The following is a 26,968-nucleotide window of genomic DNA, read 5'->3' as shown; positions in this document are numbered from 1 at the left end:
CTGGCTAACCAGGAGTGACTCATCTCGCTCTTCGGAGAGCGCCATAGACGATCTCTGACACGGAAAGGGAGGGGCGGAAATCGAGAGCGTGCGTGACTGGCTCACGAGTGCTGGGGAGGAAAAAGTCTCTCTACTTACTGTATTTCACACAGACTCCGTTTCAGACGCCTCGACAGACTCACACACAGATTACATTTCAAACTCAAGTGAGCAGGTGTGCGTTAGTTTTCTCCACCTTGAAGTTTGTTGCGGGGGAAAAGCCGGACAGGTTTGGTTTGACACGCTCCGCGCCGCCCAGGTGAGCTCACACAACAGCTGTGAGGAAGAACAATGTCTGACTGTTTAGGGACTCGAGAGGTGACTTCACCTGAAAATGTAGTTCACACGCAGCACTTTCTATTGTTGTTTTGTAAGCTAACTTAACGAGGACAAAGAAGAAGTGTTGTTTCCCTAAAAAAAGGTTAGACTGAGACAAAGAAGTCTGTCTGTCGTTCAACAATGGTGGAAAAAGGTGTTGACCGGGTTATTAGCGTAGGACTTTAAGAATGAATGTCCAACTTGACTTGTTGGTGATATTTGTTTGTGTGTGTTTCTTTTAGGTAGCCAGTGAGTTGACCAGCACTAACCATGAACAGTAAGTCCACTTTTTTTGTTTTTAAGTAACTGCTGATGTTGCATTGGAACTGTCTCTTTCTGCTTTTTTGGTACTGCTATGACACATTTGATTTTTGCAGGTACTTTGCATGTGACTGTATTTAAATCAGTTTTGCAGGCAGGCTACCTCTCTTAAAATCAAATAAATATTTAGTTTCTGTAGTTGGCACATTGAAGTGTATATAATATGATATCGCAAATTGGCTATTCCAGTGTGAATCTTTATATATTTATTAGATAAAACGGCAAAAAGTGTTACAACTGTCCCCGGTCTCCCCTTACAGCCAAATATTGAGGTTGTTATACTTTACTACTATATTAATTTCATGCTTCTTCACCTCATCTTGACTACAATTAGAGCTGCACCAACGACGCATATAGAATACACATTTTCAAGACAACTATTTGATGCTTCCAGCTTCTGAAATCTAATAATTTGCTCAGTCAAATGTATTTTTGATAAAATAACCCTAACATTGTCACAATATCAATAAAAGTGACTACCGGTGCTTTCACGGGATATTTACACAATGATACATTGGATAAATAATCATTTGTAATGTGGGTGTATTGGCTAAGTGGGTAAAAGGAAAATAAGACAACAGCTTTGACAGTCTGGTAAAATGACCAAACTTCACTGCAGGGGTGTCCAACCCTGCTCCTGGAGAGCTACTGCCCCTGCATGTTTTAATTTTCTCGTTACTCCAACACACCTGATTCTAATGATGATCAAACCCATGACAAGCTTCAGCTGCTTCATAATGATCGGATCGTTAGTATCAGGTGTGTTGGAGTTGGGAGAAACCTATACACATGCAGGACAGTGGCTCTCCAAGCGCACGGTTGGAGACCAATGCTTAACACCGCCTTTAAACCCAGGAAAATAAAACATAGTCATATTACTGTATCTTGTTGCATTATAGCACAATATCATATAATAAAGATATATTAAATTATTAACAAAATATTTTTGGGCTTTAAACTGTTGGTTGATCAAAACAATACATATGATGACATCAAGTCTGGCTCTAGGATATTGAAACGGGGCGTGACACTAACAGTTGCCAGGTTGCCATTGGTAACCATTTTTAGAAATTGGCACCCAATTGTTGTTTTTTTCACATCCACAAAACAGGGACAGCAACGGCAAAACATGCACCACAAAAATAAATATCTGTTGCATTAGTGATTTTTGAATATTGCTGTTACAGTCAGGAGAGAAGCCAGTAATGTGACAGCGCTGCGTTGCTGGATTTACTTACATGCACAGTTTGTTTTAGAGACAATGACAAAACTAATTGTGCTGTTTGACTGCGGGGTGAAAAGTTTGGCTAACCCCCAACATCGCAAACTACTGTGATAATTCAATACACTGATACAGAAGCAGGACATTTGTTCATTTTTGGGTCTTTTATGTCACATTTTCATTATTAGACTTATGATTAACTGCATAGTATCTACATTTTTCAGGCAACTAAAGCTAATGCCTGGTTACCTAAACTGAAAAATTACGATACTAGCCTGGCAACCACTTTGAAAAGTTATCGTTGAACCCTGTATGGAAATGGGAATGTTTCACTGTTTTTCAACTTTTAGAAGATTAATCAACTAATTGAGAAAATAATCTGCAGCTGAATCAGTAAAACGATCATTAGTTGCAGCTCTGGACTACATGTATCTGAAAGATGATATGGTTAATTGTGTGGTTTTGTGTGGTTGTGGTTTTGCTACTATATTGCTATCACCGGTGTGTTCTCTGATTTTAAGTTGTTGCACCACAGAGGGTTCTGAAATAAATAAGAGCCTGACAGGTTTGTTGCAGTCCCAGCCCTTAATAACCAGATTACTGTGTCACAACACTTAATATTCCTTCCTCAGCCAGCAGCTATGCGGTTACACAACTCACTTCCAGCAGACTGTGTGCTGCAGACAGAGCTCTGTGACATTTTTAACACACTTTTTTTTATCTTACAGATTCAGATATGGTGCCTTCAACACCGATCTCCACATATGTAAACACAAATGTGACAGAGGGTGAGTACACTGTTTGTTTTTCTATAGGTATGCTGTGAATGCACTCACTTGAGTTGCAGTCAAGACACATCCTGATATCATGACCTTAACACAGAATACTTGTGTTTCGTTCAGCACCAGATATGGGGCCTTTCACATCGCTTCCCGCACAAGCAGACACCACCATGATTCAGGGTAACTCCTACACTTTTTTTTATGTTTTCTGTGTATTACTGGCTGATAAAACCGTCTACATACCAGTGACAGTACAGCAATCCTGTGTCTTTTTTACATCGTCTGTTAACCAGGGTGTCTGTGGAGTTTTAAAAGGTATTAAAAAGACCTAAGCCCATTTTTGCAAGGTATTTAATTGTGTAGCTTGTTTTTAATATGTAAATTTTTGAATTCTCTGTGGGGATAAACACAGGGGCCAGATGCCTAAAACTGAGTACACTCATATGTGTGTACGCCCATGGACGGATCACTGAATGGGCCTACCGAGCACATGCCCAGGGGCCCTGACTCATAAAATGTTGCTTGAAAAAAAACAACACAAAATGATTATAAAGATATGCTAAATGACAGAAATAGACACAAAACGACACAAAAAACCCACAAAACGACCACGAAGAAATGGTTAATGACTGAAAATAGACACAAAAAGACCACATTAAGACAAAAAATAGATTCAAAACAACTAAAAATGGACGTAAAATGAGCACACAAGGAAAAAATTGCCACAAACTCTAGAAACTGTCTAAAAATAAGTGCACAATGAGCACAGAGACCCAAAATGACTACAAAACAACTAAAAGTAGACTGTTTTTATTTGGAGGACTTTTTCCTACGTAGACAGAGTGAGGGGGCTGTTACATGTCTGTGCCCAGGGGCCCAATGTCTCTGAGTCTGTCCCTGCTTATGCCTGATTATGTTTTATCTCAATCATTGTGGAGCTGGGCGCACATGCACAAGCCTTGTTTCGGCTCCCACATCTAGAATCTATGAATGGATGTGGAAACGCCTTTAAATAGCCATTTGCAAATCTATAGTCATGCTCAATCCTCTGCTCCGTAAACCTGTCAGTGAGAAGAACAAAGAAGAATTTCAATTTCTATACAGTAGCCTAATATAGAGTTCAAGTGTGTGTTATAGGGAAGATTGTGTTTCTAACTCTGGTGTATTAATGATTTTACTCTAATAAAGCTCACATTGGGTAAGTAACTCAATTGTGTTTCACTGATACAGTGCTCCAAGGAGTTGTCAAACTAAGACTTAGTTGTGCTATCTTTCTGTTTACTATACAAAGTGTGATGCTGATGTAACCATTTACAGCCCAAAGTGCCGATGAGGTCCTAAAACATTTTATAAGGGTCTTCAAAAGGTATGAAACTTAACTTAGGGATTCCTGCATTTACCCTGTTACCAGTGGTCGGAAAATGATCTTTCTTTAATTTCCTCCTCAGTGCTAACAACAGCAGCCCCCACCGGTCCAGACTCAGCAGTTGTAGCAGGTAACAGCTGGCAACTTATCCTGAATTTTCCCTCATCCTAATTTCTCGAAACAGCATTTGAAAAGAATATTTGTGCCTTCTTTTCCCAGTGGTTATTGTTCTCATCCTGCTGACGGTAGCTGCTTTGAGCTTCCTGCTTTACCGGTACCTCTGCCACAACAAAGGAGACTACAGGACGACAGGGGAGCCGGCTCCGGGTGAGGACCTCGATGAGGAGTACAATAACCAGGCTGGGAGCGAAAAGAAGGAATACTTCATTTGAAGACTTGCAGGGAGTTAAGTGGAGAAATCCTAACAGTCTGTGGAAGACTGAGAAGAAATTTGACTGTGTTCATATAGATCTGTGTTTTGAAGGAAGGCTTCACGTTTCTGCGCACAGGATAGAGAAAAACCTTGTATAAGATGTTGTTGTGGAAAAACGCAGTCGCACAAGCAATACCAAAGATCAGATTGTTCCAGTAAGAGTGGATATTGATGGATGAGGAACAGGTGACAGACAACAGGTGTGTGTGTTCAGTTTAGCAGAGCGAGGCATGAAACAGGTGGTGGGATTTTAGTACGTCACAGTTACACGATCAGTAAATACTCAGCAACAATCAAAATGTAAGAAGTTCGTCTGCTACACTATTTATCAACCATGTTTCAGTTTTTCTCTTAGTATCTGCAGTATGTTATTATCATTACAATATTGTTTTTCCACCAAGCAAACCTGAACGTGTTATGAAGGTATTGGCTGACTTTTATATTGATTTGCTTTTAATATTATAGTTTTTTCAATGCAATTCTTTTATACGCTTGTTAGAAACAATGTCCTCCTTTTTGTATTCAGGACAGCCTTAATATTATTTGTTTGTATTTGATTGTGTTGTACCGGGCTTTTGTTTTGTGTTACTCCGTGCCACAGATGGTTACTGATGACTTCCCTGTTTGAGAGGGAAGGCAATAAAGTTGATTTTTGGACTAGTGCCATTAAAGTGTCACAGCTTGCATTGATGTTAAATGTATTTTGAAATAGAGAAGGCCATAAGCGATGCACAAATAAAAATGTTTTAGAGAACATACAGCACATTACACTGACATCCAATATAATCGCACACAACAATCCAGCACAATTATGAAGCTGAAGTTCAGTTTTTGTTGACACTGTGGAGACGATTAGCTAACAAAATACTGAACGCACCTTGCGTTTCAATACATGATGAAAAGCCACAGCTTCAAGTGAATCAAAACAGTATCAACAAGAACTGCATTTGATGAGCTTCATTAAAGGGATGGTGTAGTTTTTTTTTTTTTTTTTTTTTTTTTTTTAAATATTTGAGGTTGTGATCAGGCAGGAAGACCGGTAGCTAAGAAATGTCCTGCTGTGGACGCTGGCAGCAGCTAAACGTATGTAAGCCACCTAAAAAAAGCCAAAAAAACGGGGCGGTTGGTGGTCGTAGGTTTGACTTCGACCTGCGCCCTTTGCTGCATGTCTCCCCCTCTCTCTCACCCCATTTCATATCTGTCCTATCTAATAAAAAGGCTTGAAAACTGCCAAAAAAGCAAAATACATTGGTTTAAGGGTAATCTACACTATACAGAAGCTTTTATCCAGGCTTTCGTCAAATCCACCAGACTCCATTGACGAAAACAGTCATTTTACTTCACAGAACATGGGAGTTTCTGGTCTACCTCTGCCTCGATCGCTTAGTTTGTAAGTTCCTAGCCCTTTTAAACACCAAAGTCATACAATAACACTCACTAGCTAACTGATCGAGGCAGTGTTTAACCAGAAACTCCTGAGTTCTGTGAGGTATAATTACTGTTTTTGTCAATGGAGTCTGGTGACTCACAAGAGCATAGAACGGCTTCAGCCCCCCCAGTAAACTTATACAAGGCTGTCTGACTTAAACGTGAAACAATGAAAATATTCTCAATATAGTGTGAACTTAAATTGATAGTGATATTTTTCTTTAGATCGCTAAAATAAGTTTTGCCACCACATTTCTTAGCATCCCTGTCTGTCCCCCTGCTTGCTTTTCCAAACTTGGGCCGTGCCGAACGCCATCTACTGTCGGTGACATACGGACGGACTGTGGATAAGTACTTTCATACAAGCTCAAGACTTTGAAAAGATCTGCACTATCCCTTTAAAGGTGTGATTTATTGTAGGCCATGGGATTAAAAAGCAGTGGATGCAATAAACTGGTAACTCAGTGTAACGCTGGGTGATTTAGACAAAGATACAGATCCATATTTGACTCAATACCCTTTTATATCAAAGTGACAATATTTTGGTTATTGATTCTTTCATACAGTATGTATACTAAATTAAGGAGGGGGGGGGGGGATTATTCATGACAAAAAATCTTTAGTGATATCAGTATTAAGGCCAAGCATCTAGAAGCATCAATTCAATCAAGTCAGTTGGTAAAAACGTTCTGTTACCTGTGATGCAGTCTGGCCAGGGAAAGACAACATTGAAGCTATTATCACAACAAAAACAATAACCCAAAAAATCCCCAAAAACTGCCCTGTTTTAATACACTGTACTTGTAAATAAAATTAAACAAACATGCAGCATTTCAAATTTCCAAAATAACCTTTATTCTAAACTTACATTTTAAATTTTAAGTTTAGTATAAAAAAGTTAAGTGCACCTAAGATCTTTTTTTCAAAGTATTCCACCTTTGACACTCATCTCCTTTAGTAATCTTAAAAGATCGAATGTGTACCAAAGTCTATCACATCACTTTAGTACATACATCTATTTTACAAAATATTGTAAAGAGAATCCCTGAACTATAAATGTCCATAATCCTTCAACAAAGAGTAATCCATTTGCTGGCTGTGGTTGGCATAGCATCTACTGGTCAGCTGTAGTTTACAGTACTTCATATTGCTGGGACAAAGCCACCATTATACTGATGTACAAACAATCAGAGCAGAGATGAAAAGAAAACATCGGATTTAATCAGATTTTTAAAGTTTTGATAGCTGTGGCCTCCCCCCACCCCCCAAAGCAGAGCCGTATGAAACGACAGCACTGAGCCGTTTGAAAAACACTCGAGTGACACTTCTGGTGCAGTAGCTTTGTGTATGAGCTGCTGAGGAGTTCATCAGAGGAATGAAGCACGTCTCCAGACAGCTGGTCTAACACGGAAATCACTAAATGTTGGTGGACAGCATTTGTTTTCTGGTGGCCACAGCTGTTAAAACTTGATACGGTGTGTCGGATACCCAGTGACACATTGACACCAAAATGAAGAATATCTACACACATACGTTTATGGTATCCGTACGGACTTGCCTTGTTGCGTATTATGTGAAGATTCTAAAGTTGAATTAGCAGCACAAAATGTCTTGTAAATTAACAATTATGCTGAGAGTGAGATAGCCTCATCGCAAAGGTTGGCGTACACTTTCAGGCTACTATACAACACGACACATCTTGACTTTCACATGGACTAGACTAGATGGGTTTCTAAATCTAAGAAAAATCTCACAGCTTTCTTTAAAAAGTCATGAAAACAGAATTTTAAAAAGAGTAGCCCCTTGACTGCAACCTCTCAGATTTGCTTTGCAGTGCATCTCAGATAAAAAAGTATTTAATCAAATGTTTACATAGCAAAGGTGCAAAAGTATGCAACAACTCAAAGATGTGATTAACCCACAAAGTGACATTAACATGTAAACTAACAATCGCAGTCACGTCAGACTGAAGGTCTTTGTACCAACAGTCTCATACCTGCTAATGTGACGTTTGCTTTTAAATTGTGACATTTCAAATTTCAAGTCACAACCAAACAGAAGTGCATCGTAGACCAAATCTTTGGTACAACCAGCTCATTGGTTATACGAACAAATGTATTAGCCTAACTAGTCATGTAAATGTGGAAAGGTAATGAACGAAAAAAAGAAACACTGAAATATTTATTAAAGTCTCCTCAACCTTTGAAAACAAGAAACTAATGCTCTCACAAAGGTGACACTTTTCTACAGGGAATAAATACTTTCAAAATGAGTTTGATGATGCCAAAGTAATGCTGTGTAAAAAGACAAAGGGAAAAACAGTGGAGGCTAGTTCTTGAAGTCTGTACAATAAAACATTTAGTGTATAAACTCTGGGTATCCGACTGTGAAATAAAAACAGGAGACAAAAAAAAGCTAAAATGTTACACCAACCACCCCTTCCCATTCAACTTACTATTTGGATTTACTTTAAATTTCTTTCCTTTAAGTTTACTGAAGTTAATTTGCTTTAAATTAGGGCTATCCCCAGTGCTCTTTGGCACTTGACTATGTTCATCTACAAATTGCCCAACAAGGTACAGTAAACCACTTTGAATATTGCATGAAATCTTTTCTTTAATTATTTGCTTCAGTTTAATTTATTTAATTTACAAGTGATTTAAATGTAACAATCTGTCAGATAGACTGTACAACAAATTTGCTGTGATACTTTGGATACTGTGCAAAGGACAAGACGATTCTAGCTAAAAGCACCCAAGATGCTGATTTTTTTTTTCTTCTGTAAAGAGATGTAATTTCTCATGATCATCATACTGGTATTTACATGAAACTATTACACATCTATTAATTTAACTACACTAAAAGTTCTCAAAAAAGACAAATGGAAATTCCTTTTTTTTTTTGCGCTTTAACTGCAACTTTGTAACTGCATTTCACTTTCACCATAAAGCAGCTAAACTATAGAATGCGGGTCTGATATTTCAATATTTCATTTACGTAGCTTTTACAGGTATACAAGAACATCTCAATGTAATTTGTGATCCATTCGATCAAAGGAGACCAGGTCTCTTGAACAAATACGGATGCCTGAAAGAGGTCCAATCTGGAATGACCAAAGAGGTTAGACCCAATGAAGAATTATGGAATGAATTCTAACGTTAAAAAGTTGCATTTGTCCTCTCCAGGCAGTGGCATTCATCATTTGATCTCTAAGTCAGAAGTGGAGTACTGTACCTTTCACAAGGGCTCTAAAATATTACATTCCGTTAGGTGATATCAGTATTGTGGCATGGCCAAGCAGCCTGAAGAGGGAGGCGTATGGGATGGGGGAAGAACTGGGGCATCATTTGGGACGGGGACACGGTTTAGGCATGAAGGAGGAGTCGAAGAGTTGCTGTTACCAGATGGTATAACCTCCACTGGATCCACCCATGAAGAAGTTATTCTTGCGCTGTGCCATTACAACATTGGCACCCTGCATGGCAGCCAGCTGAGCTGCATTGGGGGGGTGTCCAGGAGGTGGAGGCTAGAGAACGAGAGCACAAACATTGCAGAGATCTGATTAACTTTTGGATTTGATATATTCTGTCATTTCAACGACATTCTAACTGCAATGTTAAGGTCTTCTTTAAAGAACTGCTCGAGTTGGATACTCACTGGGATGGAAACACTGCTGCCTGCTGTGAAGCGAGCACCAGCATCGAAGCCGCCATCCACCATCACTGTTGAACCAGGGGGGTACATGGCTCCCATGGGATAGTAAGCCATAGGGACATTCTGGCCCATTTGCCCCACAGCCATATGTGGCTGCATGGGCATAAACATCTGAGCACCAGGGTAGTGGGAGGACATCTGTGCCACCTGACTGGGCACCTGATGTGGAAGCACATATCTGGGCTGGTATATCTGCAGACACAGAGATGAAAAGAACTGATCAGAACCTTTAATTGAGAGTATTGTGTGATCCGGTGATGACTTAATGAATGACTTACCTCAGAATATGCAGGCGGTGTGTCTGTGTAAGGAGGTGCCTGAGGAGACATTTGCATAGCAGGAGGGTATACAGGTGCAGAGCTCTGCTGAGGGTACACAGTCTGCTGTGGATATGAACCTGCAAGACAACATTTTACTTTAAGCAAACTGTCACCGTTTAGTCTCAGTGACAGACAAAGAAATCCCAAGCTGAGTGATTGGAGATGATGGTGTGAACACTGAACAAGAATTTTAAAGGTCAAACGGTTCTCAGAAACAACTATATATACTCTGTACCAAAATTTATGACAAATATGCCAGGAAAAAAATACCACATTTTCTGTTACAACTGTAATTGAAAAAAACGTAATATTCAAATATGGAGAGCAGAGTAATTAAGCACAAACAGTGTTGCTTGAGGGGTGAAAGGTAGTGTAAATTCCAGCGCCCCTTGGAAAGAGCCCATGAGTAAAATTATCCTATACACTTAAAAAAGAGCATTCCTATAAATGTTGGAGATCAGCACCAGCCACCAATGCTGGTAAAACATGCAAGTGGCTGCTAGACTTCACTCACCAGCACCCCCCCCCCCCCCCCCCCCCTTTAAAAACATGGTAATGTATCAAGTTCATTTCAAACCTTGGTTCCCATAAATCCTATAATGATGGATAAAAAAACACAGTTGAATTTTCTTTTTCGGGACTAGATTTTAAAAACTGACAAAACATCAGAATTTACTTTTTTTAAACATCAAATGTATAACTAAGAAGCCCATTTCTGCAGTGTGATGGAAATAAAGACCATTATAATCAATTATCTCAAAACAATGAGAAACATTCTCAAAATATTGACCAAGTATCATAAAATAATGACTAAATATCTCAAATAATAGGAAAATACCTCAAAATAATGAGAAAATATCTCAAAGTAATGAGAAAATACATCAAAGTAATGGAAAAATATCTCAAAGTAATGAGAAAATATCTCAATATAATGAGAAAATATCTAAAAAATAATGACTTATTTTCTCAAAAATAATGAGAATGTATCATTTTAACTCATTATTTTGAGAGACTACGTCTTTATAATGACTTAGAGGAGGTTTTTTCCCATCACACTGGCGGAAATGGGCTTCCATATATAACAGCTGAATCCATAATGAAAATAATGGTTAGTTGCAGGCCTAACAGTGTATGGGCGCTTCAATAAAAAAAAAAACCTGGTGGCAACAAAGACCTGTTCAGACAAGGTGCATAAAGCGGAGGGGGGAAGGCTAAAACAAGCTAACGGTATATTATGCACATAGAAATACGCATACTATTCACATACTACGTAATTTAAATTGTGCATGCAGATTTAGATTCCCGTACATGTAAACCAAAACAGTAAAATCATGTTAGCGTTGCCTTTATATATGTGACCTGACCACTAAAAGGCCATGGTGATGTAAGGTGACAGTAAATTTACACGGTCATTATTTACATCCGTAGTATTTTATAATAAACTAGATGGCAAAAGAACAACGTGTGTGCTACACAGTTAGCATAAAAGCGTCCGTTTATTGTCATGTACGTAGCTAAACGTGAAGTCCGCTGCAGACAGCCATAACGACAGCTTCTTCATCTCTTACTTAGATTATCGTCAGCGGCGTAAAAACGGACAGCTGGCTGGTAACAAAAACGATGTGTGGAGAAATACCTTTGTTGTTCATTGTTCTGGAGTGGTGCGGACGCTGAGGAATATCAGATTAATACGGAGCTCTGCGTTTTCTTGTTCACGGCCCTTAAAACAGGTTACGGCTTCACAATCATTCACTTCCTTGTTTTTCAGCTTCTTGTTGTTGTGGAAGTGGTGACGTCAGTCGTTCTCTGTCGTCCGTGGTTCGACGCAACGGTCTTTTAAGTGCGTGCGCGCCCCCTACCGTCAGAGGACGGAGGGGCGTTCAAGAGTGAGTGAAGGTGAACTGGAGTCAGTAAAGGACAATGAAATCATATAGAATAAAATAATAATAATAATAGCAATAGTAATAATTATTATTACAACTGTATACTTTTTATTATTGTATAGTAAATATAGTAGATTATTATTATTATTATCATTATTATCATTATTATTATTAGTCTTATTATTATAATAATAATTATTATTATTATTATTGTTATTATATAGAATATAGTAATTACTGAATTGTGAATCCTTTTCAGGCATTGTTAATTGTATATATTATTATAGAATTAATTTAATTTTGTATAGTTTTGTATTATGTATTCTTTTTTTGACATGTCTGAAATACATTCATGAATTCAATTAACTTCGCTTTTAATTTCAATTCAACTTTATTTACAGTGCAAAATCACAACAAAATTTGTCTCAAGACACTATTTATAGATAAATGTGCATTGTCCAGAAATAATAATTAAATAATGGTAATATCTATAAACTGTATTTATTCGGCAATCTTGTGCACACAGTGGCATGAAAACGGACAAACAGACAGACCCAGGATTGCAAGCAACCACAGAATTAACATTAACTGCAGTAATGTATATATATATATGTGTATATGGCTAAGAAGATATGGCAGTTAATATATTAGAATTATATGAATAATAATAATAATAGCAGTTAAGGTCATATGAATATGAATAATAATAATAATTATGGTGGTGTATATGATAAAATAATATGAGTAGTAGCAATAATAGCTGTAATACTAGAAGGAATAAGACTAATAGTATATGTGCTTCACTTTTAGGTCAAGCATATTTTTTAAAGAAATAAAAGTTAAATATGGGGAACGGCAGTAGCTCAGTCCATAGGTGACTTGGGTGGGAACCGTAGGGTCACTGGTTCAAGTCCCAGTGCGGACCATGTATGGAGCATGGACTGGTGGCTGGAGAGGTGCCAGTTCATCTCCTGGGCACTGCAGAGGTGATGTTGAGCAAGGCACCGAACCCCCAACTGCTCGGGGCGCTGGTTACTGGCTGCCCCCTCGCTCTAACATCTCTCCTTAATTGCATGTATAGGTCCTGTTTGTACATGTGTGTCTTTTGGCCCTGTGTGTGTAACATGTATAATTTCCCCGCGCAGGATAAATAAAGTTATTCTTCTTCTTCTTCTTCTTCTATATAGGCCTACTGATTATATGCAGCATTACCATCGTACTTAACAGACATCACTCAATATCTGACAACTGCACCTTCAGAATCAGAATCAGAATATATCTATATATATATCTATATATATATATATATAGATATATATATAGATAGATAGATAGTGTCAAAATATTTCAGTTGCCTTGACAAAACAACACATGGAGACTTCCTGATATTCCTTAATCAAGAATAAACAGTTTTCATCAAATCAGAGACAAGAGATAATTTTACGTATCTGACACGGGGAGAGCAGAGGTAATGGAACACCGCTCGTCCGTTCCTCACAAAACCACTCCAACCTTCCATTCTTCCCCGTGTCCTTTTATTTGAATTTAACATGAATAATCATAAGTACATGGATAATAATTAACCAGTTACATACAGAATATTTCTCATCACGCAAGGTCACTCATGAATAATCTTTAACTAGTTACATACAGAGTATATCTTATCTTCACAAGGTCGCAGTTGGTTTTGCTCATTCAGCACTTTTCTTTTTCAGGGAGTGAAAGTCTTATCAGCCTTTCCCCAGATGGGTCAAATATAATTGGTTCACATACCTTTGGGCCAAACCTAGTGAAGAAATAACGTTTTCGATTACATGCATGGAAACAAACATTTCTGATAATATTTTATACATTTCTGATAATATTTTATACATTTCTTTAACAGATAGATAGATATATAGATATATATATATATAGATATATATATATATAGATAGATAGATAGATAGATAGAGAAATAGATAGACAGATAGATAGATAGATAGACAGATAGATAGATAGATAGATAGATAGATAGATAGATAGACATATGTTAGTAATAACATTAACAATATCTCAGGCTCTCCACAGCAGGAAACGCACAGGTGTAAATGATTACTGACAGTATGAAGGTGACCCAGCATGCACAATACTGAAACTGAAGCAGCCAAATGAAATCCAGCCATAATAATGTAATAATTTACACCTGTGCATTTCCTACAGTGTGGGCCTGATATTGTGCATGCTGTAAAATGGAGCAGCGTTAATGTCATTTGTAACAGCTGTTCTTCTTCTCCAGTTGACGAGTCAAAACGGCTTATTTCAAGTCATTGATAAAGTGTGTAAGTTTGACAAGTGTCTCCGTCCATTTGCAGTATATACCCAATAATATTAACCTAGAGCTGCAGAGCTCAAGTTAAACAAAGAAGGTTTCAGTGTGGTTAAAGATGGCCATAGGGCTTTACATTTTTCAGCTTAAAAATACTTACAATTCTCAAAATAGTAAAATTTTACGGTTCCCGTCAGCTGGAGAATGTATATATGTTTATATATTCATTTTCCCATCTTTTTTTGAGGTTTTGCGTGGAATTAGTTTTCCATCTTGTCACAAATACAATCATTTCCACAGGTGTGATACGACTACACAATGGTGGGAAGTAGCTAAGTATATTTTCTCAAGTACTGTATTTAAGTCCAACTTTGAGGTTCTTGTACTTTAATTGAGTAATTACATTTTATTCTACTTTAAACTACTAACTAATATTGTAATTTTTTAATCCAATACATTTAGTTGGCAACTTAAGTTACTTTACAGATCCAGATAATTAATACAAAATATTATATTATATAAACTAAGAGCAGCTTGTAATAATTAACAAAGGTAATCAGTTTGTAATTCAGAAATACTAAAGAAAAAGAAGTATCACAACTGTTCGTGTAGCAAGCACAATGTTTTAGATCGATATAGAGATCAAAACTGTATTGATCCTGAAGGAAATTCAAGTTTCAGCCGCTCCATTACACTCAAGTGAGCAGGAAGTTCACAGAACATAAAATATAGTAGAATTACAAAACAGTTGCGCAAATATTCTACCAGGGGTGAGTGGAATATTGCAAATAGAAAATGTGCAAAATATACAAAAGTGTATTAATAACTATATATGAAAGTGTTATATGTACAACACTTTAACACTTTTAATTCTTTATTTGCAATTTGAACAAATATAATACAAACAGAACAGTATGGCATCATACTTGACAACAATATATGTGTGTAAAGACAATTAGTTTTCCTTTCAAAAAATAATACACATTCAATTGTAATGACCATTACATATGAAGATACAGAGGCATAGAGAAAAAAAGACAATGAATAAATTAAAAATAGATACCTGTAAAGAACTTAAATTAAGACTCGGGCTATACAGTTATAAATCTTTAAAGAAGTCAAGTAACTTATCTGTGGTGTAATTACATTTCTTATTATTGATAATTTGGACAGACTCAAAATAGTGACGGAATTCTAATTTGAAGGGATTAAAGTTTGGTGGAGATTTGTAGACTTTAGCTTTGTGGATATGCAGCTTCCCTTGAAGGGTTCTGTGTACAGCACGGTGCCCAAACATGGATTCTTTGGACGCCAGCGCTGGAGCGCGCTTCTCCCCACTGTGCCTGTATCTGCGGCGCGTCCCCTTTAAGAGAACCATGGCACCTCGCGAGTCGGAGCAGACATTTTTCAATGCAAGATTTTCTCCTTGCATAAATTATGTTCATGACGTAGTGCAAAAGGCCAATTTTGTGGCATTTTTTATCCGACTTTACAGCTCAAGTAGGATCTTTTGAGACACCTGGAGGATTTCTGACTCTGAAGTGTTTGAGAACAGGGCATCGTCATTAAATATTAAGAGAGAGAGGAGATCCCAACATTGCAAGCCTTCTTATCAATGCAAATGCCTCTTTTGTGTGCAGTCACAGCGCCTGTGTCTGGGAGCTGAGATGAATTTTTAATTATGTGTGTGACTGAAACAAACTGTGACAAGGACCTTTTATAAAAGCGGGGGGATTACAGAGAATAAGCTGCATTTACGCGGTAAGTTGAATATAATAACCGGAGTCTTTTTCCCCGAGCCTGCTCCTCTCGCGCAGCAGCGAAATGGCGAGAGGAAATGAGTTTGGGTTAATATGCAATGCTCGTAATTAGCATAATTTATATATTTATGATAAAGAGAGGGAAATACATAATATTCGGTCTCTAGGCACGGCTGGAGATGATTTCTGTCGCCTGTACGCGGTGGTTTGTGCTCGTCTCCAAAAGTGGCCGACGCGCCGAGACTTTTATTGGCCAGTATGGGGGTGGGGAGCTCATCAACAGCCGCGGAAGTTTTGACAGATCCCCCATTTCTAACAGTGCATTGCAGCAGGAAATGCACCATCTTGAATCTGTTTTTTATCTGGGATACAAATGCAACCACTTGATATCCACGATCGGCGTGTTTTCACCACCTTTTCTGCATGTTAAGTGCAACACAACATGGCCTGTTTATATAGGCCCCTCCAAATAGTCTGGTCCTGCAATGACACAAATACCCATGAATAAAAAACACGGAACTGTCCTCTGCATGTGGGTCTGTTTTAACCAGCATGTCACCTCTAAAGTGGGGTTAATGCGAGCTAACAGGGGTCACCGTCATGAAACTTGACTTATAATTTTTTTTATTTCTGAAATGGCTGCAAAACATTAGAAGGAGTGGACTAAGTATTTAGACATTTAGAGGAGAAATCTTTCAGTTTGTTCAAAGGTCTCTCCTTGTGCTCATTTTCAGGTTTATACTTATATTTTGGGTTTCTATTAGGACATGTTTGCACGCTTTAATGTTTCAAAAACACATTATTTTTCTCAGTGTGTCTGGTTTACCCTTAAACACCCTCTGTCCGTTTTTGCGCCTATCTCTTTAAGAACCCCCACTAAAAAAAAGCTTAGTCCGCTCTGATTGGTCAGCTGCTCCAGGTCTTCTCTTGGCATCTCTGCACCGTCATTGCAGCCAGGGAATGACTTTATACATCACTGTAGTGGTACTTTCCACCTATAATACAGTACAGTTGTGACATCACAAACATACAGAAGTCCTGACGGCTCGTTTAAAGACAAAGTTTCTGTGTGCATTTCTCTGTCGATTTGAACGTTCTTAATACTTTCATGGTATTTAAAGCACCTCAACCTGCTTTATAAGAAGAAAAATAAAACGTTTCGCAATTCGGGGCCTTTAATTAATGTTTGTTTACGCAGAATGTCAGGAAGACCGTGACTGTGGTGGTGCAGCGAGGCCATGAACTCCCAGGATCCCCCTGCCAAAGATGCCCCTCTTACTGTCAACGAGCAGGTAACACTCACCTGTCACCTGTTAAAGTATGATGCACAGCCTTCCCTTCCCACTGTAACCGCTCTGAGCTCAGCTGAACCCTGATGTTGTCCTCAAGTTCTTTGCTGCTGTTTGCTCTTGTCACTGTCCATGTGCCAACATACATATCATGATCGACTTCCACAGAAGCTCATTGAAATCCGGACGCACGTGTGTTTTATCACCTGATAATACCTGCTGCTCTGCTTGTGAGGGTTTACGTTTTTAAGCTGCCATGCCTAATAATACTTTCTCGTGGTTTTTCTTTATCTAGTAACACTCTGTGTAGACATAGTAAGCAAACAAAAGCAATGCTCTTCACAACTTTCTTCTTTGAAGAAAGCATTGCTTGAGCTGCTTGTTGGCTGATGCTCTTATCACTGTTGTTGTGTACTCATGCTTTTTTTTCATTTGTGTCTCTTTGTGTGTGTTTTGTTTTGAGTCATTGTGCCCTAACGTGTGCTTGGCTTCTCTGTTCTCCTTAGCCATTCACTGTCTGACTGCAGAAGTCTTTTTTCAGCCATTTAAATCCTGCACTTTGAAATTCCCTGCCAAAGACAACCAGGTATGCATCCTCCTCTCTCTTCCTGCATTGTCTCTCTGAACATTGTCCTCCAGCCCAGGTTGTCTCGCTGCCTCTCCTCTAGGTCTACCATGAATCATTGGTTAAGTCAAAATCAGATTCACTACATGTGGTTAAAGTGAGACATTTACCATATTAAAATGTTACTAAAACACAACTCTTACTAATTTATCTACGACAAGATTCCTTTAGAACCCTGATCAAAGTAAGTTAAATATAGTTTTTTCTTTTTGCACATGAGTCATGTCACATTTTACTCCTAATTGCTGTGCAGGTCATTGTGATGTCTGGCCATGAGACCATCCGTGTGCTAGAGGTAGGGGTTGATGCCTCTCTGCCACCATTACTGCCTGATGGGAAGAGTGAATGCAAAGTAGAGGAGGGAATGGCTCAGCCTGCAGAGCAACCTGAGGCTGGCGGCACGCAGGACGGCCCCACCATGCCCCAGGGCGCTGGGGTGGTAGGTAAATCATGGTCACACTAGATAATGATGGATAGCAGCTCAATATTCATACGTACATGACACGGATGTACTGAAATGTTAATAACAGCTGTGAAAGCGCAGTCAAATGTCAGTAAGACCCAACCCTGACTGTGCTTCTGCAGTGCTGGGTGAGCAGCAGGTGGTGTCTGTAGAGGCTCCCGCCCCTGCTGTCCAAGCGCTGACTCCTGCTGTTCCCGTCAGTCTGTCGCTGTCGCAGCCCCAGGCCGCCATGCCCATCACCGTACAAGGCTGTCCGCAGGTATGACTGTGAATACACACACTGAGTACATTTTCATTATTCATCTTAAGTCTTCAGAGGAAGGATGTTGTAGTCTAGTGATTTTACCTGAGATACTGGTTCCTCAGGGCTACTTCAGCTGGTGCCAGGGGGTACGTGGAAAGATTGTGGAGCAGCTCAACTAATTAGAAAAGATAGAAATTGATTAAAATAATAAATCAGCCATAGCACCTGAACAATTCATGTTGCAGTTATGTAAGAGTGCAAGAAAACTAGTGTGTAAGCGAGCACGGACGTTTAAACGGCTAGCTTAAAATATTAAAATAAATGGCAGAAATAAATAGCTAAAAGTAATGAATAAATGGTTGAAACATTCAGCTTCACTCCAGGGAATAGTAATACTAATAGTAGTACTAAGACAACCTAAATATTGACAGTTTAATTGTAAGAGAAAAAAACAACCAATGTCTACTTATATAATCAATAGTGTTTGGAACAGACATTGGGAATTGATGAAGGGTTACGCAAGTTCATCTGACCAGACCAGATTGACAACCACTGTTTTAGTCAATAGTTAAATTGTCTCATTAGTTTTATAGACTTAAAACCAGGGACAGTAAGGAACAAGAGCTCAGGGTGCATCAGCCTCGAAAGTGCAGGAAATATCTGTGATATTTAGAATGAAACCGTGAGCAAAAAAGATCCTGAGTTTAGAAGGGCATTATTTGTGTTTCACCCCGTTCGCCATGTGTTATTTGTGGTCCAATATCCGTGGCTGAGAGAGATTATGCCAGTATTTTTCATCCACTGTAGTTGATCTACTGACTTGTCACTGGCTTATGCAATGCGGTTGTCTCCAGTGCTTTGTAAATGTGAAAAATGGAACACATTTGATCCTAAACACTTAAATACACTGCCTCAAACTGAAGAATCATAACCAGCCATTGGAAACCAAACAACAAAAACAATCAAATACAGTATATCTTAAAAAAGAACTAGAAAAATGTATGACTGTTCAGTAAAAAAGAGATAAAGGAGGTCGAAATATAATCTAAAAAAACAGTACCCAGTCACAAATCTCGATGTAAAGCATATATCCTATCATACTACATTAGGTGCTGACCCAGGAAAGTTTGGCCACTCTGATGACTGGTATGATGGCCCAGACAGGATCCCTGGGGCAGCCCTTGCTCATCCCCATCAGTATGGCGGGCTCCATTGGTGGCCAGGGTGGTCTGGCTGTTCTCACCTTGCCTACCAACAATGTAGCTACTCTCCCTGGATTCACGGCAGCTAACACGGCCGGAAATCTACTCAAACTGCCCTTTGCTGGCCTCCAAGGTAAAACACAAACTGTCTGTGCATGTGTGCCCCACATTTAGCCTCTCATATTTAGATTTTGACAACATGACAGTTGACATCTGACTTCAAAATGAATGTATCTTTAACAATAACTTACATGTTTTAATTAGGCCCACTAGCAGCAGGGCTCTAGGAATGGCAATGTCAGTTTGTTGCTACACTGAAATAAAATAATAGTGGCTGGATTGAGATGACAGTTGGTACAGACATGCGTGGTCTCCAGAGGATGAATCCGTATGAATTTGGTTGATTTCTTCTGTAGCATGTTAGGTTGACGTTTGACTATTGGATGGAATGTCATGAAATTTGGGTCAGGCATTGATGTTCTCCTCAGGATGACTTGTATTAGCTTTGGTCATCTGTTTACTGTGCCATCATCAGATCAAAATTAAAATCTGTCCAGTACGGTTGCTTATAACCAAGAACCTGCAAAACTAGAATGGCACGAAGTCAGCTCAGACCTCCACCAAGCCCAGTGGTGCTTTCACATGCTCCTCGGACAGTCATATTTTGGGAGTTGGGAGTCGTCGTTACGATCGGTTTGTTCAAGAGCTTTCAGTCGCAATATGGAAACAACATGGAGGCTAGAAGATGTGCTGTATTTTATTGATCAGAGAATTTAAGCAACAGCGCAGCTGTAAACTCTAAGTAGACTCTTAGTCATGTTAAAATGTTTGCTAGTCTTTATTGTGACAATGAATTACTTCATTACAGGACAATAACAGCTTGCTTCTTTTTTTTTACCCAGCTGCGACAGTCCTGAACTCTGTCCAGCCCCAACTGCAGACAACTGCACAGACGATGTTCCAGCCTCAAGCAGCTTCCATACAGTCCGTGCAGGTGACATCTCCGTCAACACAGGTGACCAATGCTCAGGTTACCGCCGCTCAGGTGGCGGCAGCACAGGCGGCCACTACAGTCTCCCAGTCCAACATATCTTTAGCGGCCCTCCAGACTGCAGGACTCTCCATCAATCCTGCCATTGTAAGAATGCTGCATCAAGGATTCATACTTTCTGTGCTGTTTGTATCATGTGAGTCGTGCTATTTGATTTATTCCTGTGCTGCTTACACATGCTGTGTTGTTCTGCTCAGATCAACGCTGCTTCCTTGGGAGCACAGCCCCAGTTCCTCAGTTCCCTCACCTCCACTCCCATCATTACCAGTGCCATGTCCAACATGGCTGGCCTCACCAGCCAGATTATCACGAATGCCCAGGGACAGGTGGGTGCCATAAAACAACTCAGTTTATATTATGTTTTATTTGTGACATTGGATTTGACTAATGATGTCCGTCTTGCCGTCCCCCCCAAATCTGCCTTACCTCTTTTACTTTGTACTTACAGCTGAAGGCCCTAAATATTTATTTATTTATTTAGTAAGGACAGTGTGCAGTGGCATTCATTTTTTAAAAATAGATACAAAGATGGCTGCACCAGCTTTAGCGGAGTCACTAATTTCCATCTGTAGTCCTTGGTACAATAAAATGAGGTAACATAGGTACAATAAAATACAACAAGGACTGTGACAACATGGCAATTAAAAATAAACAAACAACATGTTAATCACAAAGCCTACTTAAGGTGCGCTGAAATGTTCTGAGTATTTAAAATGACTATTCAAGTACATAGGACACTTTATAAAGTACATAGGACACAAGTATGATGCCTACCTAAAGTGCGCATGTTCTGGATATTTCAAATAAAACAGAAAGATTCAAGTACGTAGGATTTCACATAAAGTGCTTATAGTTCTGTGCAATTAGTATTTAAGAGGGGAGAAAGGGCCACCTACGAGGATAGCTCCATCCCTGGAGGTACCCACCAAGGTAGCCTAATGGTAGTCCCATACCTACAGGAACCTACTGGTATTCTATCTACAGAGGTCCCTGACTCAGTGCTGGCACGACTGCTGACTCAGTATCCAGTTTCTGACATTATGAGTGAAACAGAGGTAGTGAGTGGTTTTTTTGAGGTACTCTGGAAGTCTATTCCACTCACTAATGGTTTTGCAGGAGAATGCTGAATGGGAGAAGGCAGTTTTTGGTTTTGGAACGCTGCAGCCCCCCTGTGTTACCGATCTTAGGGTTCTATTGAGAGCTTCAGAGCGAGGCTGCACAAAGTTCTTCAGGGGGCGAGCTGCTGCGTTGTGGATGATTTTATGCATTAGGCGGATATTTGAAAACATGATTAAGTTGTCAAAGCTCAACATTTTGTATTTGTTAAGTATATTACAGTGATGATGCTTTCAGGGTTTCTTGTCAAGTATTTTCAGAGACTGATTGTAAAGTGATCTTACTGGATTCACAGCTGTCGTACTGGCCTGGGACCAGGTGATGTACAATACAGTGCGTGTGACAGAATCACGGCGTTCAGATAGGATTTGGCAGCGTCAAGTGACAGTGGATTATGAATGTGGTGAATATTGTATATTGTATTTTAGCGTGTGGCACATTGTTTTAATATGTTTTTTGAACGTCAAAGTGGAATCTAAAGTGACACCTAGATATTTGAATTCATCAACAGTTTTTATGATCTGGCCATTTACAACAACATTTGGACGTTGGCTGAAGTTCCGTTTGTTAGAGAAATACAAGGTTACCGTCTTTTCTGTATTCAGCATAAGGCATGAGTCACTGAGCCACTCTGAGATTTTTCCCATGGCTGATGATAGTTAGTGGTCCTAGGACTGATCCTTGCGGTACCCCCAATGTGCAGGTTCTCTGGAGGATATTTTGTCTTTAATCCTCACATATTGGGTGGGACTACTGAGATATGATTCTAGCCAAGACAGAACACTGGGTGAAAGATAAAAATGGGACAGTTTGGACAGCAGCACAGAGTGGTTTACAGTGTCAAAGGCCCTACGTAGGTCTAAGAAGACGGCCCCCACCACTCCTCCCTTGTCTAGACTAGCCTTGATGGTCTCTAGAAATAGACAGCAAGCGGTTTCCGTAGAGTGGTTAGCTCTAAAGCCAAATTGCATGGGGTGCATGGATCCATATTACTCAAGTGTGTAGATAACTGTTCGGCAACAACTTCCTTGATCACTTTTGATATGACTGGCAATATGCTGATGGATCTGTAATTATTAATTAATTAAGTCATAATTAAGTGCCATGGTGATAACCAGATTTAAAGATGGAAGTTACAATGGCTGTCTTGAGGGAGGAGAGGATAACATCATCTTTTCCTTTGAAGTGTATATCAGCAGCCAAAAAAGACTTCTAGACTTTGACTGACTACATAATAAAGAAGTCATAATAAATGAGAAAGGCCAAGTGTTCTATTTACATAGTGTCATTAACATTTTTTGCACATGTTCATTTTGATGCATACCGATTGCTAATCACACCCTCTCTCAGGAGAATCAAAATGCTTTTGTGCTGTTGACGGTGGAGCGAATAAAAGGCCCATCCTCCAGTTGCCATCTATCAGCTGTGCTATTTCAAGTCAGTGGAGTGTGAGACAATTTCTGTGAAAACTGATTTGTCCTCTCAAACAGTTCCATTACTCAATCTAACCATTATGGCAGCTCTTTGGGGTTAGTGCTGCAGTGTTTAATCTCGAAAGACATGATTTTATTCCAAGTGAACTGCTAATAGGACATACTTGGCAGGATGTTGGATGTTCTGAAAGTGGGTTTGGTAAGTGCAAACTATCACAGAGAGATTCACATGTATTTCTCTTTAATTCAAACAATATTTACAGGTCATAGGAACCCTCCCGCTGTTGTTGAACCCAGCCTCACTGGCTGGAGGGGCTGCAACACCAACCATCCAGGGACTCCAGGGGCTACAGGGACTCCAGGGACTCCAGGGTCTCCAGGGTCTCCAGGGGCTCCAGGGACTCCAGGGACTCCAGGGGCTCCAGGGACTCCAGGGAATCCAGGGGCTCCAGGGGCTCCAGGGGTTCCAGGGTCTCCAGGTCCAGACTGTCACTCCACAGCTGCTTCTCAACACCCAGGGCCAGATCATTGCCACAGTAGGGAATGGATCTGCAGTTGTAACGTCTGCTGCAGTTCTGCCGAAAGCCGTTAATACTCCAACACTTGCCAAACCTATCACACAGGTAAACAACACAAATCAGTCTGAAAAAAAAATACGACATACTCTTTGAATAGACTCAGCTAATTGGCATATGTTTAAGGCATTTAAATATGCTGAGACTTTCCCATTTGCATCATTGAAGGTTACATATAAGAGTATACTGTATTTGTTCCCTCCCAGGCTTCGGTAACAACTGTCAGTCAGTCACCAATCATCATCGCCCCGCAGCCGTCTGTACTGAAGACTGCCACCCCATACTCCCCCACAGTACCCATCACCTGTGGAGACATGGCAAAAGTGGGCCAGCTTGTCAGCAGTACGTACACCTGCTCCTTATATCTAAACATAGCTTCTTTCTTAGTAGGTAGTTATTTTTAACCCGATTCTTCACATTTACAGAGCCCCAGCAGGTGGTCAGCAGCGAGGAAGGCATTAATCTGGAAGAGATTCGAGAGTTTGCCAAGAATTTCAAGATCCGTCGGCTGTCCTTGGGGCTTACTCAGACCCAAGTAGGGCAGGCTCTAACTGCAACTGAGGGTCCGGCCTACAGCCAGTCTGCCATATGCAGGTAAATGACTCCCGTTCATGTTGCCTTGCACATGGAAGCTTCCTTCCGTAATGTATTGTAAAGACATAACCCCACTATTCTACACTATTTTCTCATTATAAAGCCTGTATACGATGCATTTGATATGTGCATACACTGGCCTTATTTGCATGCACACAATAGTTATATATATTAGAATATGAATGTAGTTCAAGCACCCATGCAGACATCTACCCATCTGCTCTAATTATGTCAGTGAGTGTATCACAGTGACATATGTTTGACATTTCAGATTTTTTAAAAGTGGACTTATATGAGCTACTTATCCATAGTAAGCGTGTTACCTACAGTAGGTGGCACTCCCCAGTTTGGAGAAGCAGGCGGGAGTATACCGACACGGAAGCTAAGCAATGAACTGCTGTGGGTGGGGGCAACAGCTAAATGTGTGTGTACAGTGTGTGTTCTCAGGAAATAAATCAGACTGAACTTCCTTTTCTACCACAGGTTTGAAAAGCTGGATATCACACCCAAGAGTGCTCAGAAGTTGAAGCCGGTGTTGGAGAAGTGGCTGGCCGAGGCCGAGCACTGGAACCAGAAAGGCCAGCAGAATCTCATGGAGTTTGTTGGCGGCGAACCGTCCAAAAAACGCAAGCGACGTACCAGCTTCACACCGCAGGCGATAGAAGTTCTCAATACCTACTTTGAGAAGAATGCATTGCCGACAGGCCAAGAGATTACAGAAATTGCAAGAGAGTTAAACTATGATCGAGAGGTTGTACGAGTATGGTTCTGCAACCGGCGACAGACGCTGAAAAACACAAGCAAAATCAATGTCTTCCAGGTTCAGTAGCGACCTCCATTCTCTGAGGGTTTGCCACTGATTTCTTGGTTGTTTTTTGGAAGTTGAACATTGAATACAGCAACACAGTTGTGAATTGTGTTATAAAAACAAGCCAAACTCCATTAAGGAATATGAACTTTTTCAGAAAACTAAGGAAACGTGTTATAAAAGAGTACTTAAGATGAGTTGTTATTGTATGTGTACACAACTCCTGTGTGGTGGGTATAAAGTCAAACTGCATGGTCCTTTTTTATCATATACAGTGATAATAATACAGTGATAATAACATGTCGTAATTAAAAAAAAACATTTGATGAATTTTTATACATGGTTTTATAGGCCATTCCTCTGAAATATATTAAGTGGCAGTGCATTGAGTCACATTGATTTTAGTCACATAATTGTCACTTTGTCACAATGGCGGACATTACGCTGATATTTGAATAACATGCTTTTGCCACCACGGATGTTTTCAAAAATCTAGCTGCTCATTTGTTTTACATTATCATGATATTTGTACCACATGAGCAGCTTTGCAAACATAAAAAGGTTATGTCGACTAAAAGTAGGCGATAACCTTATTTCATCAGAATTAAGATGTCTAATGAATGCCAAAGGATACGTCGCTATCTGTGGACTCATGACTCTGCAACAAAGTTCTGGGACAATCGTCATTTTTGTTGTTTCTTATTGATAATCACAAAGATGAGCTTAAAATCTGTTGTGATTTCCTCTTCTTTGGCTTTTATACTTTTACTCAGCAGCGTGAAATGTGCCACGCTGTCTGGTGTTCGTAGAGAGGATCAGTTCTGATGTTCCTTGGACAACAGATTCAACAAAATGAAGTTGTAGCCTATGATGCTACAAGTGTACGTTTTTTAAAAATAATGTTTGTTTTATTTGTGAGTTGCTGATTGTGCAAATACACATACTGTATGTGCCCTGTTTAATGTGCTTATAATACTCTGAGAGTATTTTGTGTTTCCTCTTTATTCACCGTTGTGACTGTTCCCTTAATGGCTTGACAATGCTTCTGCTGCATTTTTTAAAAGTTCAAATTATATTTTCAAAATAGGAGTTTAATTGGCCTATTATGAAGTCCACTTAAAATAGTCTGATGTTGCCTGGAAACATTAGCGCCAGATTTTTAGATACTCTTAAGCCTAATATCAATCGAATTACTGAATTAAAAAAATATAATTAACTGTTCAGACAAGGAAGTTTTTTTATGTGTTATGACTTTTCCATCTGAATGAGTTAGAGGAATGTTTGCACGAGCAGTATGAAGTTATTTTCTGTAGGAACAATAATATGGCGGTTTTCTTGATCTTTGCAGATTCGTCGAGAAGTCTTTGCACTTTAGTGACAGCAGGCAAAGTAAAAAGGTTATGTATGGTTCATGGACAGTGCAAGGTTTAAGTTATGTTTGTGGAAGAATTTAATTTTGCATTTTAACGTTTTCTTTAAAAGCAAAAATCTTTGCTTTGCAAAATGTAGCAGTATTGACAAAATTGCAATTAAAAGCAACATCTATCACTGAGATTTACAATTGTTATGCAGGTGAAATGTAAATGCTAATATGTTATTAATCACCTTTTATTTTGTGAATTTTATGGTGCATTTTTGGCCCAACTTATAATTTCCTTTTCAATCATTTTGAAT

At 39.4% G+C, this 26,968-nt stretch overlaps 3 protein-coding genes across 3 annotated transcripts; 2 read left to right on the top strand and 1 right to left on the bottom strand.

Moving 5' to 3' along the window:
- Nucleotides 1-118: 118 nt before the first annotated feature.
- Nucleotides 119-5,143, top strand: LOC310951952 (uncharacterized protein). Its single transcript, XM_083920438.1, has 6 exons — nt 119-298; nt 600-634; nt 2,629-2,688; nt 2,803-2,862; nt 4,131-4,178; nt 4,268-5,143. Exons 2-6 carry the CDS (start codon nt 628-630, stop codon nt 4,438-4,440), a joined length of 348 nt encoding a protein of 115 aa, XP_083776564.1. The 5' UTR covers nt 119-298; nt 600-627; the 3' UTR covers nt 4,441-5,143.
- Nucleotides 5,144-6,740: 1,597 nt separating this feature from the next.
- Nucleotides 6,741-11,719, bottom strand: dazap2 (DAZ associated protein 2). Its single transcript, XM_083920804.1, has 4 exons — nt 11,580-11,719; nt 9,902-10,020; nt 9,567-9,815; nt 6,741-9,435 (listed from the first exon to the last, which is right to left on the bottom strand). The coding sequence occupies exons 1-4, from the start codon at nt 11,590-11,592 to the stop codon at nt 9,307-9,309; spliced, it is 510 nt and encodes a 169-aa protein (XP_083776930.1). The 5' UTR covers nt 11,593-11,719; the 3' UTR covers nt 6,741-9,306.
- Nucleotides 11,720-15,616: 3,897 nt separating this feature from the next.
- On the top strand, nt 15,617-26,929 carry pou6f1 (POU class 6 homeobox 1). Its single transcript, XM_083919447.1, has 11 exons — nt 15,617-15,895; nt 17,093-17,186; nt 18,062-18,251; nt 18,394-18,530; nt 19,625-19,850; nt 20,620-20,855; nt 20,966-21,094; nt 23,581-23,940; nt 24,099-24,234; nt 24,318-24,486; nt 24,970-26,929. The coding sequence occupies exons 2-11, from the start codon at nt 17,133-17,135 to the stop codon at nt 25,313-25,315; spliced, it is 1,983 nt and encodes a 660-aa protein (XP_083775573.1). The 5' UTR covers nt 15,617-15,895; nt 17,093-17,132; the 3' UTR covers nt 25,316-26,929.
- Nucleotides 26,930-26,968: the final 39 nt, after the last annotated feature.

The sequence above is a fragment of the Echiichthys vipera genome, assembly GCF_963691815.1.
Source record: "Echiichthys vipera genome assembly, chromosome: 9".
NCBI lineage: Eukaryota > Metazoa > Chordata > Actinopteri > Perciformes > Trachinidae > Echiichthys > Echiichthys vipera.
This window is presented reverse-complemented; position numbering and strand designations above follow the sequence as displayed.